Source organism: Gnatocerus cornutus, chromosome 6 (genome assembly GCF_029298725.1).
Source record: "Gnatocerus cornutus isolate USDA-ARS CGAHR chromosome 6, icGnaCorn1.1, whole genome shotgun sequence".
In the NCBI taxonomy this organism is placed as follows: domain Eukaryota; kingdom Metazoa; phylum Arthropoda; class Insecta; order Coleoptera; family Tenebrionidae; genus Gnatocerus; species Gnatocerus cornutus.
This window is the reverse complement of record NC_142238.1, coordinates 13,990,865-14,013,409: the sequence shown is the minus strand read 5'-3', so window position 1 is coordinate 14,013,409 and position 22,545 is coordinate 13,990,865. Positions and strand designations below refer to the sequence as shown.

Sequence of the window (22,545 nt, the reverse complement as noted above, 5' to 3'; positions counted from 1 at the left end):
GCTACTGAATTTCTATCTTTATAGATTGAATTTGAATCGACTAAGTAGAGCGTTGGAAGTTCAAACAGTTTATTACCAAAATTTCAATTTAATTTTAATTTTTTAGTCCCCGAAGCTTGAATATAATGAATAACATTTCTGGGAAATTGTTTAGCATTAAAAAGTTTTCAAATTGTAACGTTTCAATAAAATTTTAGATTGTCAGACTTTGACATTACACGACAAACGAATTTCTTGTTTACCATAAATTAACATTCATAGTGAAAAAAAGAAGAAATTTTCTTTCAGGATATGGTTTGCTGGACTAAAATAAAAACTATAAAGTTTTTTTCTTAATAGTGGGCACTTTTCCTTCCCACCATCGAAGCATGCCAAACGTCTATCGCATTTTACTTCGGAATGTCAGATCAAAAAATGAAAAATGTAGCTGATAGTTCTGCTAGGTGTTAAAATATAACAAGAAAAACCAAATATCTTAAAACTGTGTTCAAAGATGCATCTAAGAGCAAAATATTCAGAAAATGTAACAAATTTCTCTAAACAGAAGTTAATTTTCATCTTTTTTAAAAAGTCACAGCGCTTTAAATTTGGTAAAATTCAATTGATTTTTTTTTAATTATAGATGAAATTGAGAACAAATTATTACAAATTAATACTGTTAACGAATTTTATTAATAAAAAATCTACATTTTTCTTTTTTTTTAGTTCTTAGATTGAACTAAGAATTTTTGGCAACATATTACCCAATGAATAAATAAATAAATGGTTTTGCTGTAAGTTGCGACCAAAGTTCTGCGTAATTATTGCTGTCTTTTCATTTCAAGAACGTACAAATTCTTTGAATATTATCAAATGTTCTCTAATAAATGTCCCAATTGTTTTGACCTGTGACAACAAAAAAAATCTAATTGTAAAATTTGGTTAACATTAAAACAGGTTATACCTAATTCTTTGTTACTTTTTGCGGCAATTTTGAAACACCCTGTATATCAGAGACTACTAAAAACATCTGTTTTTCACCGTAAATAACATGGAAGCAAAAAGTTTTACATTAAAGGACTATAAGCATTGTTTAAAAGGTACAATTTCTCAGCAAAATGTGTATTATCATTAAATTTTATTAGAAGTAATAACGACATGCCATCAAACGCAATATCTCTTGCCTGTTAAAACTTTCCAAATTGAGCAATTTTACAGTAAAATTTTATTGTACATTTTTGGCCATTTTATAAAAATATGCACAATATAAATGCAAAAAAACAACTTTTGAAAACTTTGTTCATTTTTTCTACAACACTCCGAAATGCAACTTAATTTTCGATTGGCATTGCGCAAATTCTATTACGGCTAGAAACATATGTCTAGTTTAAAATTTCGCCAAGAATTGTTTTGATCTCTTGAATTTTTTTATTTCACAGTTACTTCAGAACTAAACTCTCACCCTCTAGCGTCCACTATTTAGAAGAAAGACTGTTCAGATCTTATTCTTCATTAAGCACAGCCGTGCGTAAGGACTAGTGAGAAGAAATCGCACGGTCCGTTTAGATGAATGTTTTGAGTTGGCAACATAGCAATGACAAATTGGCGTCTTTCGCCACCGCTGTGCTATGTTTTGATCAACTAATTAGACCACAATAAAATTCTATTGTCGTTTCAATATTCCGTAACTCTAGTGATAATTAGGTGTTAAACATGAACATTTCCTGTCATACAGTATAATTGTTGGATTCCATGCGGATACGAGTAGGAGGGAAAAGTTCTGTGCCATAGACATTATAATAATACTTACTGAACGGAGCATAGAGAGAGATGACTGGTGACAAGATCTAAACAAAGATAGGTAGAAAGAAATCAGCTGATGTAGTCGACAGAGACTCAACTCGATTGTTAATGAGTGTTACCACTGTTAAAGCAACATTATTTTGTGTTGTAAGTTTTTTGAATGTGTTGGGAGAGAACCAGCTGAAAAAATGAATTATGGGTTGAACTTTTCGTTAAATTATTTAAAAGTACCGCCGGTGTTTTCCAACCAAATGACCAATCAACGAATCGACTACATCACGTGGTATATCGGTTGAGTTTTTATCTTTGTCTAACAACAGAAAGACTTTATCTTCTATCCTTGTCCCAATCCTGTCACCAGTGCTTTCTGAACACAAGTTTAGTATAGGCTCCGTCCATATATTATTATGTCTATGTTCTGTGCCATACCATAACCTCACTAATTTGTTGTTTTGTAAGATTTGTGTTTGTGGATTACTTTTCATTGAATGAGGGGTTAGCAAACATAGTTTTTTACACACACATAGTGTGTACATAATCAGCTGACTCCAAATATCAATGCGGTGACAAAATGTAGTTGTATTTGTAGAAAAAGTATAGTACGCAACGCGAAGGTAAGGCCAATTACGCATTTGTGAAATTATTGCACTCGGCTACGCCTCGTGCACAATTGCTTCACTGCGTGCGTAATTGGCTAGTTATCATTCTTGTTGCGTAATATACCATTTTCAACATGATATTTTGCGATAACTGAAAAACTTGTCAGTTGCTTGTAGAACCATCTAAATTAATCAAAATTGACATGTGCTCATTACAGGTATCCAAGTTATCCCTTTCAAACAATGCCAATTTCTAAAATTGCTCTTTTGTAAATCGGTAAATTGTCTGCAGAAAAAATAACGTATAAGCCGAATCAATGCATTTGTCTTAAAAATGTAAAATTACACATTTCAAAAGTTTGTCGACATGCTTTTAGTTTATGGTGAAGTGCACAAAAATGGTTTACCAGAAAGCGGTTTTAGGATATGAATATTTTTCCAATAGATACATATCGCATATCAGGTTGTTTGGCAAAGTTCCACCAGAGACTTCAAAATTTTAAGACAGACAGTTTAAGGACACATTGAGAACTTGTTGTATTTTCGTTGTTTCCTTACAATCCATCAAATATTTTACTTCAGATTTGTTTAGCAACGTAACCACATGTGTTTTTTAGTTTTTTTCCTATCGCATCTCATTGGTCATCTTGAGAAAGCTATAACTTCTAAACGAACAAAAAAAAAGATTCTTTCTTAAAGAAGTCCAAAGACTTAACAGTTTACGAATTGCCGCTTATTTGTAAAACATTCTGTAAAAGTGCTAGAATTTGGCCCGCTTTTTAAGAAAAAAAAAGTTAATACATTCAAAAATAATAAATTCCAAGAACTGTAAGCACCTTAAAATTGCAATCCTAGATTTGTGCAGAAATTACGGATCGAAAAAGCTGAAATTATGCAAATAACTGCAACATTCATGAAATTTTAGCGTCAAGAAACCGCAGTGCTTGGTATTAAATTAATTATTACAAGACATAACGTCGAATTATCCGTGCGACTCCGGCAGTAACAGGACTTTAAAACGACATAAACATCAGGATTTCTATTTCAGGAGATTAAGAAAAGCTGTTTTATTGTCTTTAAAATAACAAACTTATTATCTGCATGTTGTGATTTTCTTGAAGGATAACGAAACAAAGGAACTTACACAAAATAAAATTGCATATTTATTGCCGCGTCTTGTGCTTTTTGTTTTTTTAAGAGATATGTAAATAAAAACTTTATGCCTACAGTATTTCCCAAGTTGCTCATTACTCACTTTTAAATATAACTAAGTTGTTTTCTTAAATTTTATTACACTCTTTGTAGTAAAAAAACATTCGCTCGATCGACGTGAGCATGATATTTTAAGTGGAAATCAATGCCAAATAAAATTCGGCAATAAAAATCGTTCTCGACACATCTCGGAGTTAATAATTTTTTAATTTAACGCCTTCGGATATTTCCTTGATTAGCATTTAAAACACTTGGAGTGGTGTTAATATTTCATATTTAGGAAGTTATAAAAGCATCAAATAATTCAGAGATATAAATGTCAAATAAAGCTATAAAACTAATTTTTTCTAACGAGGATAGATGTGATCGAATCAATACGCAATAAGACAGGAAACTGTTGTATCCTTTATTGGTAATTGAAAGCTACCTACGTTTTATTTGTGTTGGTTTTTTAAGGTGAAATAGGTAGATCTGACTAGTTTACATTCCCACACAATGAACAGCTGCTACAGAATCAAGGAGTCTATAAAAATGAGATCATTACACTTTTAATTATCAATTAATATTACACTAAAGTGTTTGATCTCGTGTAGTGTAGCGTGTAAGATTTAATTTCCTGTTTCTTTGACGTTCACTAATGTTTAATGTAATGTAATACCTACGAAATTCCGGAAAGACTTCTTACAAAGCTTTCGCGATTAATGAGTTGATGTCGAAAATAAATTTTTAATTAAACTTATTAAAAAGAAAAAATGGTGTACCCTCAAGCCTAATAACAGAAGTTTTCGGAACGATCCAAAAACGAACATTAGAGGGAATTAAGGAACAATAAATTAATTGTTTTTAATGGTAGAGCGGGTATAAATTTATAAAGTGTAATGACAACGTGTCTAAAAAGGAAACACCCATTCGCCGCCATTATTCATTTCAGTTATAATTAAATGCAAGACAGACCAATCAATTTTAATTAAATAACACATACATCATATGATATTTTAATAATTTGACGGCTCAAGTGCACCTGGTTTTGTTGACTGCGATTGCACACAAATTGATCGGAGATGTGTAAACAACGAAATGTGTTTGCGTCAACTGCATTCAAATCCAAACACTTTTAATTAGAAAAGTCCTAATTAATAAGTCGTGTATGGTGGATAAACAAATCAACGAGTCACATAATCAAGCTTTCGGCTTCATTGTGGTCTTGTCAACTTTTTATTTATTTATCTGTTTGACGGAACTTGTTCTTAATTAGCTTGATCGGGAATGTTTAATATAGTTATTAATGAACAACTGAATTTAATTAAATCAATGGAGAAGGTTACATTTTTTTGATGTTAAATGGTTTTAGGTACACGAATTTTTAGTGTCAAGGTGGGTGGATATGTACTTTGCTATTTTTAGTTTTTTTCGAAGGATACAAGAAATTTATGGAATCAAGTATTGAATCGAAATTACAACTTGTGCCGAGTTTGTATACTAGAGACTGAATTATTTAAATATCATATTTACATTTTGTTGAATGCAACTATTTGAAAATAAATATCATTATTCACATACCAATGGCTTGTGTCAGCGTTTATAATTTTGCGTTTCTCAGAAAAATGTAAGCACCTGTTTGTTTTAATTTTGGTAAAATAAATGCGGGATGTTTGGTGAAAATTTCTGTGAAAACCTATTTTTGGGACTGGGAAAATATTGTCTCTGATTTTTTGGCTCCTATGTATGAAACGAGTAGTAAACTTTAACATCCGGCACTTTTTAACCTAGTTTTAAAAGAAGAATAACAAAAAGATTCTTAAGAAATTTGCTTTATTTTGGTTTGAGCTTTATTCACCTTTTACTTAAATTTTAGTCGCTAGAGAAGCAGGTGAAAAGTATAAAAATTTAAGAAAAAAATAGAATAAGTCCACAAATTAAACAGAATAAATTTTAGAGATGAATAATTTAAAATAACAATATTAGATGATTTTATCAAAAAAATAAAAACGAAGATTCACTTTCATTCTGATTAGACAAATGTTACAAAAAAAAATTATACAAAATTAAGATGATAAAAGGATTATAACGACAAAACCTAAATTGAAGTAATGTTGCGAGTCAAAAAATGAAAAATTTTAAATTTTTGGTTTTTTGATCGCCACTCGTATATTATTTGACCTATTGATCTGAGATTTGTCTAGTTTATAGAACTTGAGTTGCTTTTTTGATTGACGTAACTCAAAAGTATTAAACGTCGTTTCGCTTTGAAAAAAAATTCTTGAAAATGACTCCATAAAATTTATTCTCAATAGTTATTTGTTTCACTAGGCTAGAAAATGTTCTTTTGGAAATGCAAGGAAAGTATTGAAATCCGAGCCCGGGGGGCGAGGATTTCAATTTCCGAGCATTTCCAAAACATTTTCTAGCCGTGTCAAACATGAAATTTTGTGCGCCGACAAATATTTATAGTAATTTATTTTGACTTTTGGTTTGAATTTGAAACGTCATTCCCTCATTTAGGGGAATTTCATCAGCTGGGAAAGAGGTTGGTAGCACCCCATTCAAATCAAACGATTGCAGATTAATTTAAATTCAAATGTGTTTCAGCAAATTTTTGTGGTATCTTTGCTTAATTAATCTACCTTTATTATTTTCGAAGGTCATTGGCCTCCAAATTCTCACACAAATTGACACAACTGACATTTATGCAGCGATGCCAACTTGCAAAATAAAACCAACTATTCGAAATGTCAGGTTTGACTGCCTAGAGATTCAAAAGGTGATCTTCTTGCCGCAAATGAGTATCACAAATCTCATGAAAAGTGACGGAGGCGCACAAAATATATTGTAGTCGATATCTAGTTTACTTGTGAAAAAAATTTCTGTTTCGTGGGCTGATTTTACGCAGAATTTCACGCTGAATCCAAAACTGCCTCTATTTTTCCCGTACGGCTACAAATAACTGCATTAAAGGCGTTTAAAGTTTCGGGTAGTCGCCAGAGTTAAATAGAGCATTTCTCTATATGGAGATAGAAAAAAAAATAAAATTATAACCAATATACTTTATCGTAGTTAAACCAATAAATGAACATAGTGTGGAAAACTTAAAACTTAACTGAACATAAAAAGCAAAGCCAGAACAGCTTGAAGGCGACAGAAATAACAAGTTCGCACCGCAGAGGGCCACCCGGCATGGACCCCTTTCCAGGTAAGTTAGTGGGTGGTGAATCACCGAGATTTAACAAAAAATAGTTCGAAACTGGATCTATTACAAAATTAAAATGAGAAAGAAGAAAAAATAAAAATAAAAATTGAAAGAAATCTAAAAAAATGAAAAACAGATTTTATTTGATCTCATTGGATTTCCGTGTTTGCACATTTTAGTTCTCTTCCAACGAAAAGCGAAAATAGTAATTTATTTAAACATTGTCACACCTTTCAAAAAAAGGTCGGTAGGTGACACCGCACCGGTGCTCTTATAGCCTTTGGTGAGCTGGTGTCGTGGGTCAGAGAGTCTGGGCGCCAAGAACTTAGTTTGATTTAAAAGTAGCCAAGTCGCTCAATGCTACGCGGAAGTAAGATAAATGGTTTAAAAAATTAGGCTTTAATAAAAAATATGAAATTAACAATTGGTGAAAATTGAGGTGAGGTTGGTTAGTTAAATTTAAATGACAGGTTCGATACCGTGTCACAGCTGTGATTGGTTTACAGAATGACTATGTTAAAAAAGGTTAAATATTAAAAATAATAATGATCAGTTAAATTGGACTCAAGAAATAAATTAAATCAGATTACAGGCAAGCGAGACTCTCGATGGAGTCGATAAAAGCACGCTGTCGGCGACGTCGATAGTACGACTCAGGCGGTGACGCAATGAAACAATAATATCGCAAAAAAAGGTACTTATCGCCGTCGGGAACGCTCCAGGTGCCTCGGTCGTCTGGTCCGGGCTGTATGTGGCCGCTCGGGGTGGTTGTTAGCGGGCGAGAAAGTCTCGGCTACTCCACGAGGTCGATCGGGGACTCAAGGCGACGGGCAAGGGTGTTGTAGGCGTACCGGCGAGAATCGGGTAGTCGTTCGTGCGAGAGTTGTAGGCGTCCGTGCGACCCTAATTTTCTAAATTAGTATCGTCAAGAAAAAACGTGAAATATTACCTCTCTGAGGGTGAACGATACCTAATGCGGTTCTGGGGTTCTTAACCGCAAGTACGGGACTTCAAATAGTACTAGGAAGTGCTTAGACGGTAAAGATACGGTACTTTAAGGTAAGATACTACGTCTGCTTCCTTCGAAGCCCAAAACGGAAAAAGAACGTTAAAATACCACGAGGAATCGTAGGTGGCACTACCTGTGATTTCGGGGATGATAAGAAGATTCCGACCTCTGCGCGAGTACCGCGGGCGCTCTCAATGTCGCACTTGTCAAAGAGTCGTGATTGACAGGTTATGTTAGTTTGTTGTTGTTGGTGAATGTCCGCAATAAACGTAGGTTGGTAAGTGATACTGTTATCTAACATAGTAATCGCGAGAGGGTTGATCTTGAAAACTAAAATGGTTGTTGTAGGGATTTAGAGAAAAGTACGGGAACCAGTCATGACGAATTCCTGGACTGGACAACATAAAGGGGCTTTAAACCACACCGAGTCGCCCTTGGTTCGGTGCGACGATACAAGAAGGAACGTGGGCTCTGAAATTCACCGGAAGGGTGCCAACACCTTCCAGAGGGACAGTCGAAAACGCTCAGGGGTGGTCTGCGCCTCACCAACCCCTTCCTGGCGAACACACGAAATTTTTGGGGCAAAGGCTTGATCCAACTTCCCCTAGGATTGGAGCCGAAGAAAAGATAAAAAAGATAAACGCGATAATAGTAAGTTTTGAACTGTGGAGACTTACTAGACTATTATTCATTTTAGGTTGAACACTGATGTTGTCGTGTCAACGGTGGAAAAGTACCCAGGCATTTATGGGACTCCTAAATCGCCTCCCATACCAGCGGTGTCTCGCGTTTATCCCCTAATTCATAAAAATCTTAATAAATGACCTTGTTCTCATTTTAGAAACGTTACAACATAATTAGAAAAATTTACATCTAGGTAAAAAACTCAAAATAAGAATAATTGCATAATTCATTTTTAAATTACCTGCGCCTGACAACTTTTCCTTCTATTATTTCTCGAAGACTAACGGTTTGAACTAATAAATTATTATTATGTTTCCAACATTTTTGCATCCCGTCAGTGTTTGTAAAATTTCAAAACAGCTGCACAAAATTTTGCTTCATGCATATTTATCAAATTACTCTTTACCAATACGTTTCTGATTTTGATTGAAAATACAAGCGTTACGTGGATCGACCTAATTCACAAATTACTGTAAAAATGTTTGACAATTGTGTGGGATGATGTTGCAACGAATTCCAGCGATTTATATTCTTGCAAATATTCGTCTTATTACGAGAGAAATTTGTGTAAATATAAATTAAGTGTGACAGATATTTACATAAAATTTGGATTATAAACAATTAGACGGTTGAGAAAACATCACGCGAAATAAATGTCACTGTATAATTTTATTATAAAAATTAATTCTTCGGAATTAATGATAGAAATTAAAGAAAACGACATCAATTTTGTAACATTCACTCGTAATTACATGTTATTAAAAAGAATGAGTCATTTTGAAAGAATCTGCTTCCTAGGCTACTTGAGAGCGCTTTTTTAGTTCGATAACAACGATTTGCATGTACAAATTGGTATGGAAGACATGATTTTATGGCTTTAGCCTGACTGGTCATGGTCCTGAATTTTGCGATTACGTCTGTTGAGTAATACATCAACACGAGTGTTTGAATTGAAATTTTATTACTGCAGTAATAGCTACTGTAATATAATGAAGACGTTTATGGGTATTTACGCTTTGATACGACATAAGTGTACCGTTTTCCTGATATAAGCAGACAGCTCTGACGTAAATGCAGGAAATAATTGCGGTGACAAAGAATGATTTCCTCGTATAAAATCATTAAAGCCGAAAAAAGCTTGGACTCAGGTAAACTACGAAAACTGATCACGCAGCCTCTTTATGGAGATTGATATCTCTGTCACGCTCAAGCTCATTAAGTCCTAACTGGAGAGAATAGTTGGTTTTTAGGGTTCCTTAACTCCCTAAGGATTATTACATCTGTTCTGGACAGTTTTTAGGCCAGTAACCGGCAGAAAGAAGGCAAAGAGGTGGGCGGCTCCTCTGGTGTTTAATAAACAAGAAACCTACATAGAAGAAGTGATTTAACAACATCTAAAAAGCAAGTTTCGGTGTTTCGTTACAAGTGTTGGTAGGCGGAGGATCGACCTCTTCATAAAACACTTCGCGATCTGTTCCTTTTCACATTTTGAATGATTACTTTTACTACAGTGCATCCCACACCTTACACTTGCGACTTCCCACTTTGACAGCTTGTTGAATGCACTTATTCATTCATCCATTCATCAGCTCCACTTATCCGCAACGCGGCAGTAATTTATGGACATAATTATTTCGACGAAAAATCGCGGTTCGACTATAATTATTGGGTTTCAGTGTAATCACTTACGAACTGTTATGTTATGCGTGTATGTATTTGACTAGTTACATGTGTATGAGGCAATTAAAGCGGCTCCTGCGTTGTTTTAGTTTAAATTGCCTTGCGTAGGTTAAATGTTACTGGTTTTGCAGTAAAGTTAATTAATCGGAAAATTTAGAGTGTGGAAATAGTGGACCACTGCGGTTTATATTCGTTTTTATCCCCTGGATTAACACAAAAAAAAACTCTCGTTGATTGACCAACATTTAATTATCTATTATTTCAATTTATTTCCCTCTCTAGTTTATGTTTGCAGAAAGGAGCTCTTTCCGGATGTAATCTTCTGTTTCTAAAGCCAAATATGCAATTATTTTCCGTTTTTGCCAGTATCTCGTTTGTTAATGTCACCGTAAATTTCTAGATAAATCTGAAATGGTAATTCGATTTGCAGACTCCTACAATATGTTTATTCGCTTCGTTCGTATAAAGTTAGGATTTTATTTCTAAAAGACTGGGAAATGCCGAGCGTTCCGGAAAGATCTAATGCTGGATGTTACACGGGAATGTTATAGCTTTAGATAATTCTTTCGATTAGCACAATGTATAAAGCTTGATTTGTAAGGCTCTGGAGACATTGAGGAGACAATGAAAATTACACTAGTCCACAAGATTTCGGGAAAATTTGTCATGTAAAAGTGGAAAGTCAGAAAAGCCTTCTAATTTCCAAACTTTAAAAATTTATATCAAATTTTTGAAGAAACAATCGTAAATTGGTCATTTGAAGAATTATAAATTGAACATTTGCTGAAGTTACTACTTTTGACTTCTTTATTCGGCACGCTAAAATTCGAAATTTGCAGGTAAACAGAATTCATTTAAAAAAAAATAAATTTTATTTAATCAAGTTTTTGAAAAAAAAATCGTAAATTGGTTATTTGTAAAACTATAAATTTGAAATTTGCAGCAGTTGCTACTCTAAACTTCGTTATTCGATACGCCGAAATGCAAAATTATCAAATAGATAAAACGAATTTTGGAAATTTTTATCTGCCAAGAAACCAAATTCTTGAAAAAAAATCGTAAATTGGTCATTTGCGGAACTATAAATTGCTGAAGGTACTACCTTTAAACTTATTTATTCGGCACGCTAAAATTCAAAATTTGCAAGTAAATAGAACAAATTTTGTAAATTTTTAAATTTTGCTTAATCAAGTTTTTGAAAAAAATCGTAAATTAGTTATTTTTGAAACTATAAATTTGAATTTTTGCTTTAGAGACTATCTTTGACTTCTTTATTTGGCACGCCAAAATGCAAAATTCTCAAGTAAATAGAACGAATTTTGGAATTTATACAAATTTTAACTAATTAAATTTTTGAAAAAAAAATCGTAAATTGGTCATTTGAGGAACTATAAATTTGAAATTTGCTGAACTTACTACTCTTAACCTCTTTATTCGGCACGCCAAAATCTAAAATTTTTATGTAGATGGGACAAATTTTGTAAATTTTTAAATTTGTTGAATAAAATTTTTGAAAAAATAATTGTAAATTCGTCATTTGTGAAAGTATAAATTTGAAATTTGCTTTGGAGACTATCTTTGACTTCTTTATTTGGCAGTCCAACATGCAAAATTCTCAAGTACCTATATAGAACCAATTTTGAAAATTTTTAAATTTTAAATGACCACATTTTAAAAAAAAACCTAAATAAATTTGAAATTTGTTAGAGATTTAGAATCGGTAGTCTTTAGAAATGGCTTTCCACTGCTCCAGTACAAATTTCGTCCAAACTGTGCAGTAAATTGATCAAACTGATTCACATTTGAAACTCTGACCCCATTAAAAAACGACGCTGAAACCGCGTCTTCAAAGAAAGTTACCAGGAGGATCGAACGAACTCTTACACAACTTTCCTCTTCGCCTCAATAAAATTATTCATAGACAGTAAGCAATAAAATTGGGATTTTAACGGCGTTAAGAAAGGTGCTAAACTAACGATTTAGACACGAATGAAAATCCTCGCTTTATAAACAATATTTAACACGTCAAACACTAATATTAACGCTGAAATATCAGCTCTTATCTCACTGAAATCAAGTTTACATCTTTTTTACGAAAAGGTTTTATTTATTAGCCACAAATGACACGCGAAACTGCGTGACTAACTTCTTGTTCCCCTTTTTTTGTCTTTATAACAGCAATCAGCGATTTATCCTCGGTGAAATGGAGATGTTTCTGATTATAACATGTTTATCCGATAGTCTTATTTGAATTTTATGCAAATATTGAAAGTAATAAGCTGTATTGCCGTCTCACCCACGGTTTACCGCCCACTAAGGGCCATCACGATGAATTGCTACCAGAGGTACGTACCGTTCACTTATATTGTAAATTATGTACTCGAATTCGTGTCAGGAGTGTTTAGAGGAAGCCCTGCTGCTGCATCTTATTACGACCTGTCTTTACCGCAAATTACTCTGATTAAAAAGCGGCATGGGAGAAGCATTATTTTAAATTACGATTCAGTGCGAACGGAATAACTTCAGATCGCGTTTATTAATTACCTTCTTTCGCAGGAATTGAAACACCTCAGCGAATAGATTTGTAATGTCTACCATAAATCGACGACTGTCATAAATAAGTACAGCATAACTGCTGCATTTGTGAAGTATGGCTGTAGAAATAGTTTTTAAATATGCTTAGAATGCGAATATACAGAACGATGTTGCAATAAGTGTCATTGCTTTATGGGGTGATAATTCACTCCACAGAAGAACTCCATTCAATGCAACTTCCTTATTTTTCTTATGTTACAAATAAAAGTAATCACATTGTAGAATAATACCTAAATCAATCACAACGTCAAATAGTGTAGATGAAAATCGCCGACTTGGAATTCACTTAACGTGCAGGAATTTTGCTTCAGAAGAAACGGTAATTATATATAATTAAATTATATGAGTGTACGTGATTCTGAGAAAAAGACAAATTGAGAACGACTTTTTCATTAGCGGCGAGTGGGCCTCTGCTGTTGGAATTACAAAATTTTACAATCCGATGGGGCTTTTATTGTTTTTTTGCTAGTTTTAAACTCCTTTGGTAAAAGCGGGAAAAATACAAAATTGGTTTCGTGAGAGACATTCAATTAAGTTTGGATCAGTCGTATGATAGAAAAATAAGAAATCATTAATAAAAGTGTTCGATGAAACAAAGAATTGAATTCGAATGGATGAGATGAGCAAAATTTCGAAATCTCTCAATTGCAATAAAGCAGCACCGGAAGAAGTCTAAAAATCGAAGGTACTAAGGGTCTAGAGAGATAATTGAGAAAATATGAAATTGATGGGTAATGGGTTTTAAATTTGAGTAGTGGATAGCATCAATAAAACTAATAAATAATTTATAGGATACGAGAAAATAATTTATAGCAATCTGCAAAACTCAAAAAATAGAAAACAAAGCATAAGAATCTAGAAAATTTAACAAATTAAATAACAAAAAATTCAAATGATTCACAGAATGAATTTTATCCTAGAAATTCTAAGAAAAAACACTACTAAATCAGATTTTAAATGTTAAAAATTTAAATAAAATTCAGACTGACATTATTGAAATAGAAATTTGGTCTTTACCCAGTTATTTGTTGGCGTACCGAAATTTTGCGTACAGATTCGAATTCAGTGTAAAATTTTGCGTAAAATAAACCCCAATAATGTAAGTTTGCTTCATGAATTAACTAGACATTGACCGAAATAGATTTTCAATAGGTCTTTTTTGGTCGATAATTAAGAAACTTTTTCAAAGCGAGATTGACCCAAACATTCAAACGGCCATAACTCAATTATTTGTTAACGTAGGCTAAAAAATTGCCCCATTTTGGATTTTGCGTGATGTTTTGCGTTTAATGAGCGCAAGTTTAAATGAGCTTGCTTCACAAATAAACGAGAAATTTACCAAAATCTGTTTTCAAGAGATGTTTTTTTGGTGATTTTCAATTTTTTTTTTCGGGGCGAAAACGACGATTCATACCTCTAAGTTTACATCAATCGAAAAAGCAGCTCGAAATCTATCATCTGGCTAAATTTTAGATTGGTAACATAAATAGTCAAGAAAAGACGGTCAAAAAACAAAAATTTCAATTTTCTTCATGGTTTTTTATCGACTATTAAATTCGGATATTGAAATGCCCAAAAAACGATGGTAAAACCGCCTCTTAGCATCTGTCTTTATTTTTATTGTACTTTATTGTACTGTAAAAGTACTTTTAATCCATAAAAACTTAAAAGTTCTTAAATTACAATGAAAATTAAGAATTTTTAAGGATTTACAAAATCTTGCGAGATAATTTAAAAAATCCACAATATTTGAAGTTCATCTCAATATTAAAATTATTTAAGACATGAGTTTAAAAAAGTCATTTTTCATGAAGAGATTGTTCAAACATGTTTTCAAACGTTTTCTCTACGATTGTTCTTAATTTCAATTTTATAAAAAAGATAATAGAAATCATCTGTCATGAAATGTCAAAATAAATAAAATTTGACAGCTGATTCGTCGTATCTAACAATAATCAAAACAAAGTTCACTAAGCGGTTACTTTTTGAACCAAAATCTGTTCAAAAATGCCTTTTTGTAAATTTTTTCGACCATTACTACAAAAAGTTGTCATTTTCATTGTCATTTTAATTGCGAAATGACATTATTTTAAACCAAAGTACGTAAAAGTGCGTAAAAATATGTTACTTTGACAAGAATTGAAATAACAAATATGCAATCGTCTTGAACCCTTATTGACTTTTGTTAAATTTCACGCTTATTCGCACCGATTTCTCAAATTCTAACCGTGAAATCGACCTAAAAACTGATTCTATTAATTTTAAAATAATTGTTAGAACTGTGAACTTGAAGAATTTACCGTTAAATTTTGTAATTTACAGCGATTGTAGGAAAAAATCTTGTTCGCTACTCAAGCGAAATGACTGTTACGCACAAAACACGTCTAGTGCGTAAAATAGAATCGTTTCGCAACTTGTTTTCCTAATGACTATTTTATTATAAAGATATTCTAGAGACTCTAACTAAAAATCTCTCGATATTTCGATTTTGAATTCATTCTGAGCTCATTCCGATTTATGTAGTCATTTTTATCTTTGGGCAGTAAGACCTTGTACGCCGCTAGAAATGCATGTAATCAAATCTTCACATCAAACATGACAAGAACCATTTATCTACAATCTCGGAACATACCTTGAGTCTTCTAAACAATAATTTTTACAATTAATGGAATCCGTAAATAATATTTAATGTCATAATTAAGATTCTCAAAGCCAAGCGGTAAATTGATAATTAATCGAAAGGCAAGTTTAATTAATGCTACCCATTGCGATTATTAACGAAATTACACACAATTTAATTTATGACCATAACGTAAATAATAATTTGTGAACTGGAATCTATAAACAAGTTTTTGCTGAGAGGAAGTCGAAAAAGTAGCAACTGTGAAGTGAAAAAGGTAATGAAAATCCAAACGTTCGTGGGTGATTAGAAGGATTATCATACATTTTCATGATCCAGTAATAAACGTCTATTCAAATTAGCAAACGAACAAGACAGCAAATTAGCTAGTTAAAGAGCAAGATAATAATTTACACACCTAAAGTAAGTGACATAATATTAGGTCCGACTCATTTAAAATAATTAATGAAACAAGATTTTCTCTAATTAGGTAGATATTCCACGTCTCAAGTATCGATTTTGTCATTCCTAAAAATCTCAAAATAGTCGTTATTAATAATGAAAATCTCATTTTAACTCCTATTTATAAACCCAATTGCTTGCTGCAAATTGTAATTGAAATGCTTGTTGTTCTAAGATACTCGTAAATCACATTTCGTATAGTGGAGGGTTCATGTTCGAGTCATGAGCATTTAAAAATACATAAACCATAATTACGGCCAATTATATTTTTATTAGTGCATAAGAAGGAAAAAAAATGTGTCTGTTTTTCTGTGTGTTTAACGCACTCGAATGATAAACATTAAACAGAAAAAGAAACACTATAAATAAATCGATGAATCAACTAAAATAAACATCAATAAACTTGTTTTTTGCTTTTTGCTCTACTGCTGCTCATTCGGACAGCAGAAATTATTCTTGAAATGCAATTAAACGAGAATCATGAAAGGAATATGGTTATAACGTGTGCAGATATTGTAAATTCTACGCTTGTTTCGTTTCACTTGGTTTTTTCAGCTTGTGCCTTACGGTGCTGAAGAAGTTGCATTACAGGAATTGCTTCAAAGAAACAAGATTGCTAGTTAGTTGAAAATAAGCTCTAGGACTTTTATAATAAGGAATAATTAAATTGCGAAACAACAAAAGTATGAATTCAACGTGTTTATCGTTTATCTTCTTCCTTGCATTTTCTGTTTGTTTAGGAAAAATGCAAATAAACAAAACGTGCTTAAGCAGGATCGGATTTCGCGTATAATTCTTTCAAACTTAATTTCAAGTTAGTTTTTCAAGAGAACTTTCTTGATTGATTTTATCGCGCAATTATAATTTTTGCCACATTCAAGCCACTGAGTAAGATTGATTCGTTACACATAATTTACTGTGCACAAAAAAATATAAATTAAGTAATGACAGATTGTGGCCATGAAGTAACCAGATTTGTCTCTGCTTTGCATTTTTTAAGGAACAATTAATGCACCGATGGCCGAACTTTGCACTTAAAAAAAACACTATTATTTTCTTTAAAAGTGAAACGAGTTGAGAGTAAAAGGAGCGTTAAATGTCAGTGTTTAAACAAATCACGGTGATTGGCGGTTTATTGACACTTACAGGTAATGGATTATTATTTCATACAGATTTCGGAATAAATTAGAGTTTTTTCTGGGAGCTAGACAGCGTGTTTTTTCGCTGCTCTAGAATGCGCGCATTTCCCCAACGCAAAATAATGTTTTCGCATTATTAAATGGTGCTTGTCAATGCGTAAGACAGCCAACGCATTAAATTTGCATGGTGAATTTTTCCGGTTTCGCATCTTGTTTATGGAAAGGCGAGATTTCCAACGGATGTCGAGTTCTGTTGCAACATCGGTAATGACTTTCCCTGCGCAAATTTTCTCCGAAATTAGCGGTGATTTTAATTATTTTTACGTTTTGTGGAATTAAAATGCTCTACACGCATTCTTAATTCTAGCCTTCAGAGGCAGATAAATGTTCCAAGCGGCATGCTACAAATAAATAATGTGATACGATTTAAGCCAGATTAAGTATGCCGCATTAATCTAACCTCCAATTAGAAAAAAGTATGTTTTAATTATTATCAAGTGAATTAATCTAAATAATAATACCACTCACCTGTATAAATCTTGTCCGCTTTCGTTGCGCAAGTGACGAAGAAAACCAGGAAAGAAACCCAATGCCACTTGGAGGGCTTAGGAGGGGCCCACATTTCTTTAGATATTATGGCACTCAAATCATATCAGAGCCAAACTGAAATCAAATGTGATATTACTCGTGTGTTTGCACACTTGACCCATTGAGTGGGCGATAGCTGCAAACTTATTGGACCAAAAGCATTTGTTTACAAGCCACATCATACGCAAATTATTAACCAAAAATCTGCTAATTGCACATCGACGACATGTACAATCAAATTATTTTAAAATCAACAAACTATAATGTCCATTCGTTATTCCATTCATTTTAACTGGACGAATTTAGTTACAATTAGTGTTTGCATGACTGTGCAAAAATGTAATTACAGTAGAGCCTCGGTAATCCGGACCTCTGCTAGTTCGGTGATCGCTGTAATCCGGCCGGGCTATGAGCTTTGCGGGGGGACGGGCGGGGGCGGGTGTAGGTGCGGGCTGCCATGAGCCAATGCGTCGTCAGTCTTTTGTTTATGTAAAGTCTAATGTTTTATCTAATTTAACTTACTGTTTTTCTACATGAACATGTACATTTTTGACTTTATGCTTTCATTTAAAAATTGATTAAAGAAACTAAAGTTAAACATGTGTTTTAGTACCGTCAAATATGGCATACTATAATCCGGACGCCTCGATAATCCGGAAAGGGTCTTGTTTTTGCCTCTCCGGATTAACGAGGCCCTACTGTACTTTTGCGGTTTTAGAGGTTCCAAATTTAAATCGGCGTGAACACTTTGCGGCATTGTCTGAGTGATAGCCGAAACAGACAGAAAGACGAATCAAAATTTATAATTCAAATGTAAACATTGGGTTAAATATTTTGATGCATGTACAACAAATTTCATGGTTAATTCAATATTGTTTTGATCCGAAATTACTACTGCCACCAGCAGAAACAAAAATTTGTTCAAACATGCAAATCTATGTTTTATCAGTTCGGTTCATTAATTTTGGGTTTTAATTTTACGATTTTCATGCAGATGCTTATAAATAAATTTAAATAGTTATTTACAGTCAAGCAGTTGAAAGTAAGATTTTACGGCCAGCGGTTCAGGCGGCATTTGCTGGAGAAACGCTCTGCGATATTTTTACACTTATAGCCCAATAAACCATCTAAAACTGTTACTTTGACATGTCTGGAAATTCTAATAGATAGTGTTACACAGTCAAATCAATTTTAATTTTGATAAAAGATAAAAGATATAAACTCAACATTCTCTTGGATAGATAATAAAAGGAAATAAAAATAAATTGTAATGAGTAATCCGATTAGAAATAAATATGCAGCTTCAGAAAACTACATTTCTAAGATACTAAAAAAAAGAAAAATAACCAAAAAAATACCTTCTTTAACGGTATGGACGTAAAATAAAGATCATAAACATCGACCTTATTGAGTCTATAAAAATTCGAGTAACAATGTAGCAGTTTGTTTGCTCAGATGCGTTCAAAAATAGCAAAATTAAGTAACTGGTGCTCCTAAAACTAAAAAAATCTGAGTACAAACTTTAAACTTTTCGCTGCTGGAATTGCACGCTCCCTCCCTTTGTAATACCTAATATAAAATCCTTTTTTATGATTTTCGTATTTGTAAACAGATAAAGCTCAAATTTCCTATACCCACAATGTAACGATATGTAGACAATTGCCTTACCTGAGTTCCACCAAAGAAAAAGCAATGAAAACACATTTTTACTTGTGATAAAAATCTCATTTCATTTCAAGTTCGTTTCCGCTTGAAATACTCTCAAACGGGATAAAGCTCCAGCTCGTACTTGTAATATTTTTTGTAACAACAAACTGTAATTTAAAGTTGTTTCTCGTTTTTCACTCGTCTTAGTTTTAAATTTTTGTTTTCTTTGTGAGAACGGTAGGCAATCTCAACAACAGTCGTTTAGTTTGCATTTTCCGATTGTAGATTTCTTCGTCTTCACTAATCACTAACTAAGTGCGGGAGCTCTAAATTTTCAGTTAAATAATAAATCGGTGACCTTACATTTTATTGAATGTTTATGAGAACTAAAGTGAACATTGTTGGAAACACCTGTCATCACATTTTCACTCTCTGGAAATTTATGAGGATCATGAATTTTACTTTTACTATAAATACAAATTCCCGTACTCATTGTATTGTAAAATACCAATTCAGTTAATTCCAAAGTGTTGCATGTTGCCACTGAAAGCGTAAAGGATTAGCAATGTGTAATCTTCGGAATAAAAGCCAGCAGTTGTTCGCTATATAAATTACATTCTTTGTTCTTTTTGAATTGTTATTAATTGTTACAAGTTGAAAAACTAGAATTGAAATTTAGTTTCAATGGTGAAACAATAAGAGATGATCTGCAATAATGTTACCACTAGCTGTTAAACCGTTCATCCCCCGAAATAATAAAGTTTGGTTTAAATTAAACATAAACAAAACGAATGTTTGTTGTTGAAAGCAGTCAATACAAACTATTGTTCGGCAAAATTGCACAAGGATGGTAAAATAACAAACAAAAAGTAAAGTAGTGGTTAGCCCGTCGAGTTTGGTTGCGTTTTAATGGTGCTAACCGTTTTTCTCAAAGGCTTATCAAAATTGATTCTTTTTAAATGCAATGTAAAAGTTTAATGATGTTAAATATAATTACCTTTTGAGATACGAGCACAAACTAAGACCGTATCAGAACTTACTTCAACTAAATAACATCTTTTTGTGTTTATTTTGGGTAATATACGACCACATTCGGCTAATTTTCATAAATTTTCGTAAATTAGAATTAAAGAATTAAAGTAAGATATTACAGTAATTAAATGTTGCAAAAACTTTGTTTCACAATGCGTATAAAGTTAAGATAAAGTTTCTTTTCTGGGACAGGTTTGTTTGCAAAATTATTTTTTTTGTGTTTTTTGATCAATTAAGGCAATAAAGCGTAATAGATTAAAGTATGTCCATTATGACGGCATTCGTCATGTTCAAAACAATTCCAGCAGTAACATTTTTGTGGTGAATTTAAGCGTACAGCTCAATTAATTAAATAACATCAGTGCAATAATGGAACCGCTCCAGGCTCATAAATTTTTATAAACCCCTGAGCCGATCATTATTAATTGATAGCAGTTTAAAATTAGTGAAATTGGAAAAGGGAGTTGAACGAAGGAGATGGTTTAACCCGTGGCCCATAAAAATAGGTCAGGATGCTCACCAAACTCATAAATCCCTAATCTTGGAGCGTGGAAACAATGAATTCTTGCAGTTATCGTCGTGAAGAAAAATCTAGAAATGGGTCACCAGGATCACTAGTTCACGTAAAGAACACTCGGCGTTGCACCTGCACTCCGCGACGGTCTGTGTGACGGTTGAAAATGAGCAAGAGCAGCTTTGAAAGATCTACAGCTCCAGACCACCAGATGACTAAACACCTACGGCCTGGGGCATCGCCACTTCCCATCGTCGCCAAACTTGTTCCGGAAATCTGAATGGAATAATAAATGTTTTATGACACATAAGCGGTTTCGCGGTCCATCGTTCTTGTTTATAAATCAGCTGTTTGTTCAAGTGGATTATTTAATTTGTAATCGTATCCTCAGACAACTCGTAAACAGATTCTTTAACACTACGTATACAATGTTTACGTATTACTAGCGAACACGAGATGCATTAAACATATGAGTACCTCGTGAAAAGTTGATTTCTTGAGATATCTATGTTTGCTTCACTTCCATAGACTAGGTGACATACATTTTTCACCATACTTCTTGGATATATGTCATATTTTAGTGATAACAACGGATGTCAGCTTGATTGAAGATGCAATATGCAGAAGAATAAAATTTCTATAGAAAGTTCAAATTGCTGCTGTGGCTTGAAAAATAGACTTATATTAACGTCGATTTTTAAATGTGCGATTTCACTCCGGGAGAGAAAAATGTCAACTTGTTTGCGCGAAACGAGCATGTGGGTTTCGATTCGAATTATAGATTGCAATCGATATTTTTATACGCTTCATTACGAAAAATGAAAGAGGGGCTTTAGGAGTTATGGCATTAATCGTCTTTTTTTCGCTGTTTCGTTTTGATGTGCGTAAATAGACTTCAAATGTTACAAAAACATTGGTGGTCCAAACACAATTTTTATTCACAGGCAACCCAAAATACATTTGTAGTTTTAGTTTTTGTCTGTTTTCACCAAAATATCAGATGTAAAAGAAAGCGAAAATTTTCTGGATATTCTGAGAAGCAATATAATATAACCATTTTTTAATTTGTAGACACTTTAATTTTCTTGGAACCTTGAAAATTTTGATAATTTTAGGAATTAGTGAAATAAAGCATAAATTTAAATTTTAAAAATTCTTTGGTTGTTTGGAATTTGTTTGATAAAATTATGGAAAATTGAACACGTAACGCAACTTTCTAGATTCTCTTTACATTTTGTTAATTAATATTATTATTATCTTTTTATTTTCCACTTTTTTCTTTTTAGTTTTTGTTTAAAAGTTCTTAAGATTCTTTCGAATTTTTAAATTTTCTAGAATCCTTTTGAATTCTTTGAATATTTCCTTCATAGGCTATAATTTTCCACAGATTTTGAGATTCTTGTCGGATTATCTCTACTGTCTTTTTATTTTTGTTAGATTCTCCAAATTCTTTAAATAAATGATCTAATCGTATCTATTCCTTCTAAGTTCTCTTTATATTCTGGCAAATTCTTATTTGATTTTCTACAATTTTTATTTTATAAAAATTTGATAATTAAAAAAATCAGAAATTCAAATAAAAATTGTTTAAATGTTTGAAATGCATTTAGTTTTGTCTAATTTTTTTACTTCAAATAGATAGATTCTCTGGATTCCGTTTAAATTCTTTTTATTTCCTCTTCATAATGTCAAGTTTTATTTAGATTTGCTAGATTCCTAATAATTTTTGTAAATTCCGTATATTTTCTGAATAAATTCTCTCTACAGAGTCCGGCAACACTTGTGTCCACCCCTA

The 22,545-nt window shown here is 32.7% G+C and overlaps 1 protein-coding gene and 1 long non-coding RNA gene across 2 annotated transcripts in view; one reads left to right on the top strand and one right to left on the bottom strand.

Annotated features, from left to right (window-relative positions):
- AdamTS-B (ADAM metallopeptidase with thrombospondin type 1 motif B) overlaps positions 1-20,989 on the bottom strand; it is a 37,261-nt gene extending 16,272 nt beyond the window's left edge. Inside the window, exons 1-2 of the mRNA XM_088038265.1 lie at positions 20,757-20,989; positions 17,498-17,632 (exon numbers count right to left, since the gene is read on the bottom strand). Of these exons, the coding sequence (XP_087894391.1) occupies positions 17,498-17,591 (94 nt within the window). The 5' untranslated portion in view covers positions 17,592-17,632; positions 20,757-20,989. The remainder of the gene's footprint in view (positions 1-17,497; positions 17,633-20,756) is intronic.
- LOC148173177 (uncharacterized) lies at positions 7,761-8,649 on the top strand. The gene is made up of 4 exons (XR_015770298.1): positions 7,761-7,839; positions 7,913-8,066; positions 8,138-8,440; positions 8,487-8,649. It is a non-coding gene; the product is annotated as an uncharacterized LOC148173177 (long non-coding RNA).
- Positions 20,990-22,545: the final 1,556 nt, after the last annotated feature.